General features: G+C 41.6%; 1 protein-coding gene across 1 annotated transcript in view; it reads right to left on the bottom strand.

The window, feature by feature from the left end:
• zmiz2 (zinc finger, MIZ-type containing 2) overlaps positions 1 to 3,826 on the bottom strand; it is a 45,505-nt gene that overhangs the window by 20,827 nt on the left and 20,852 nt on the right. Inside the window, exons 6-7 of the mRNA XM_032511139.1 lie at positions 1,487 to 1,690; positions 147 to 359 (exon numbers count right to left, since the gene is read on the bottom strand). Of these exons, the coding sequence (XP_032367030.1) occupies positions 147 to 359; positions 1,487 to 1,690 (417 nt within the window). The remainder of the gene's footprint in view (positions 1 to 146; positions 360 to 1,486; positions 1,691 to 3,826) is intronic.

The following is a 3,826-nucleotide window of genomic DNA, read 5'->3' as shown; positions in this document are numbered from 1 at the left end:
CTTTTCTTTGTTTATTTGACGAACGTTCTTATTGTTGTTGTTATTATTATTATTGATATTTTGCTGTCTTTATACTGTCTTTTTTATCTATTTTTTTATTTCTTTTTCTTGCAAAAACTGCAGCAAAGGAAAGAGAAGTGGACTACCTTGTAATACTGGGGAGGATTGGGCTGGCCGGCTCCAGGGGGGAACTGCCCCGGGTTGTGCGATGCAGAAGTGTACTGCCCCATGAGAGGCATCCGACTGGAGGGGTAAGAGGGTGAGGGGGGGCATCGCTGCTGTGGACCCGTGGGGTACTGCAGAGGCTGGGTAGGGTACCCCGACATCCCGCCGGAGCCGTACTGCTGCACCGGGAAACCCTGAACACGCCGAGAGGAAGAGAGATTATTGAGAAACACGAGCGACAGAAGGAAAACGCCTCTGTTACAACACCACGAATCACTGAGTCACCTCAGTGCTTCGTTGCCAAATACATAACAAATACATATTGTGTTGCTAGTTGTTCTCTAATATATGTGTGTGTGTCAAACATACATTTAACAAAAAGTGCCCAACATTCAGCCGCCCAAAAAGTAATAACTATTGAGCACAGCGATGACACGTTGTAAACAATCTGGAAGTGCAATGTAGTGTTAACCCTCCTGTTGCCCTCGGGTCAAATCTGACCCCCTTTAAAAAATGTCTATATCTGAAATATGAGTTTCTTTTTAACCAAAATACCACAAAAAATGGATTGGATTCCTTCCAACGCTCTTTGCAACTACAACTGATCACTTTCATCCCTCTGATCTTAACCATTAGTCAAAATAAGTCATCACTTCTGCTTTTTTAACTCAAATATTAGGTATAATTCTATATAAATGAGGGTTATTGACCATGAATTCCAAAAAGTAGTGTAAAAGTAGTAAGGTGGCATTAGTAAAAACTAAAAAAAAAAAAAAAAGGATGAAAATGTCAAATTTTTGTCTGTTTTTGACCCTGTCTGTTTGGGGGACAACACAAGGGTTAAACATAGTGATAAAACACCTTGGAATAATAACTTCCACATTTACGGAGGCAGGAAAAACAAGCTATTTAGGTTTTATTTTCATTGTTGGTCATTTTCTCGTACAAATAAATGGATTTGTGGTTTATAAAATGTCTGAAAATGGTTTTAAAAAATGGGGATTCAGTGTTTTCTGTTAATTGACGAATCAATGAATCGATGCTTATGACTTCTCTCCGGTTTGTTGTAACTTCTCAAACGAGACATCCAGTCAGAGCAAAAACAGGAATTGATTTATATATTATTAATTATTTATTATTATTAATTTCTTCTTTCTAATCTTTTTATAACTGTGAGCAGTGTGTTTGCTGTTGGCTTGAGGAAACAACACCGGTGCAGAGAAACCACCTAATGAGATTTTCGTGTGTCGGCCTTCTGCATTTTGAACGTATAAGCAAACATCTCACCCCCCCCCCTCACTCCCCTCACCCCCCCGCTGACCTCTGAATGGAACGGCCGCTTGAGCCCCTGCTGCTGCCCGGGATAGCCTCCGTGCTGGGGCATCTTCTGAGCCTGGGCAGGGTGAGAAGGATACAGGCCTCCGCCGGGAGGTGGGGGTCCCGGCCTGGAAGAGACCATCCCCGGGGGGCCGCGGTGGCCCGCGTGGGACAGGAACTGGGTGCTGTAAGAGGATGCTCCACCCATCTGGGAGGGAAAGGGAAGTACGACAGCAGGGATAAAAAAACAAAACAAAGCTCGCTGGGTATTTGACACAAAGTACAGGGGAGCGTGAACGGTGTGTCAGAGAAGGTGAAGTTATTACAATCAGAATCAGCTTTATCTGCCAGGTATGAGGACACAGACGAGGAATTTTCCTTTGGAGCGTCGTTGCTCACACTGTGCTTACACATACATAACAACCAAAACAAAAATGTACACACTAATATATATACTCACTAATATATACACACTAATGTATACACACTCATATATACATACTCTAAACAGAAACAATATAGAGGCATGAGTGCAATGAAGAGTTCAATAAAAAATATTTAAATGTGGAGCATAGTGCAAAGGATACTGGGATAAATATGTTATTATATTACAATATGAACAGTTTGAACATTATGAACAGTTGTGAAATAGGAAATGGGAATGATGAATAAATAACAAATAAGTGGAATAATAAGTGGAACCAGTGAACAGGAGCTGCAGAGACAGTGTTGCTGGGTTATTGACTGTAAAAGCAACCCGGTGATTTGCTGCAGGGTTGTGCGGAGGGGGGAGTGTCACCTAAATGGCCACTACATGTGACTTCCTGTTGTGTTCTTTAACCCCCCCCAACATCTAAGGTCCAAATGGTATGGGATCAATGAGGATTTTAAACAGTAAGCCAGTCACGCCAGACTGTAAATGAACAACAATACCTAGTACTCTGATCACACTGTCTTACACTCCCTGCTTTAGTGCTAGTGCTGCACGATATGAGGAAAATATCTAACTGCGATTATTTTGACTAATATTGCAATTGCAATGTTCACGATATTGAAGGGAATGAGCATGTTTGTATCAGTATTCTCATTTTCACTGACTTAAATTCTGATTTCTCCGAGGATCTGCACCAAACAAAGATGTCTTCTGTAGTTATAGGAGTTGTAGGCCGGGACGTGTCTGCAGCACCACGATACTTCATTTAGACAGTTTGACACGTACCTTGCCTTTAACAAATATTGCACCAGTCCATAATGCAATTTCGATAAAAGTGCAATTAATTGTGCAGCCCTAATTAGCGCTGCATCTTGCATAGATTGTCAAAAAAAGCTGAGTGATCAAGTTGCAAATGGACAACTCCCGTTCCAACTACACCTCCTTTCAATGCTGTTTCCTTACAGGTGGCAAAATTACTCGTCTATTATGTCAAAAATGCTTGAATACAGCTTGGTTCTCCACGACTTAACTGTGAGTTGTTAGGAAATGAATCAATCTGGACGTCAGCTGAGGAGTTGTAGAACAAGTTGGATTTGTCACTGTTAAATTGCACGGCGTTGCAGGACCAAATCATCAAGTTATTCCCCCTTTAAGGTTGCAAGGACCTCGGTTTATGCAGTGAGCATTCGCTCTCTTTTGCATCCTGCACACTGTCAGTCAAAACTATTTTATTAATTAAAGGCTCTCCTCCCACTGAATGTGTGCATATCTCTGCTTAAAAGTCTCCTAAAGACAAGAGTATAGAAAGTCAGTACTTATACATCTCGGTCTAAAAGTAGAACCAGAGATGAACAAATGGTTTGGCCAGTTTGGGCTGATTTCCACGTCTCAATAAATACAATCTCAGAACCAGTTGTTTCTTCTTTGTAAAATGGGATCTAAAGATGTAGCATTGTCAGCATTATTTGTAGAGACGTGTTGTACAGCCTGTGTTTGCTTTGTTCATTTGAAGTGGAAACAGAAAGGATGAGCGTGTTTGCAAAGCTCCTCCAGTGACTGGCTTTGTTGTTCCAGAGAGTAAACAGTGTGGCAAGAGAGAGCCGTGTCAAACGAGGTCGTGTCTCCGCTGTTAATGAGAAACATGTGTCACCAATCTGTGGACGCAGCAGAAAAACCGCTTCTGATTTGCACCCCTCCCAAGGCCCTGCAACCAAACAGCACAACTCCACACCCGGCCGGCGTGTGTAAAACCTGTCTCAACAACTCTCCTGAACTTTGACTCATGAGTCAATACTCGTACCAAAGATTTAGGTCAGGAAATGGACAGAGATCTATTTTTTTTTTTAAAGTGCTTGCATGGACAGGTTTTATTGTTGTTTGCTGACTGTGTATATATATATATATATATAT

This window comes from Etheostoma spectabile, unplaced genomic scaffold (genome assembly GCF_008692095.1).
Source record: "Etheostoma spectabile isolate EspeVRDwgs_2016 unplaced genomic scaffold, UIUC_Espe_1.0 scaffold325, whole genome shotgun sequence".
NCBI lineage: Eukaryota > Metazoa > Chordata > Actinopteri > Perciformes > Percidae > Etheostoma > Etheostoma spectabile.
The sequence above is the reverse complement of the archived record's forward strand: the minus strand, read 5'-3'. Positions and strand labels throughout refer to the sequence as shown.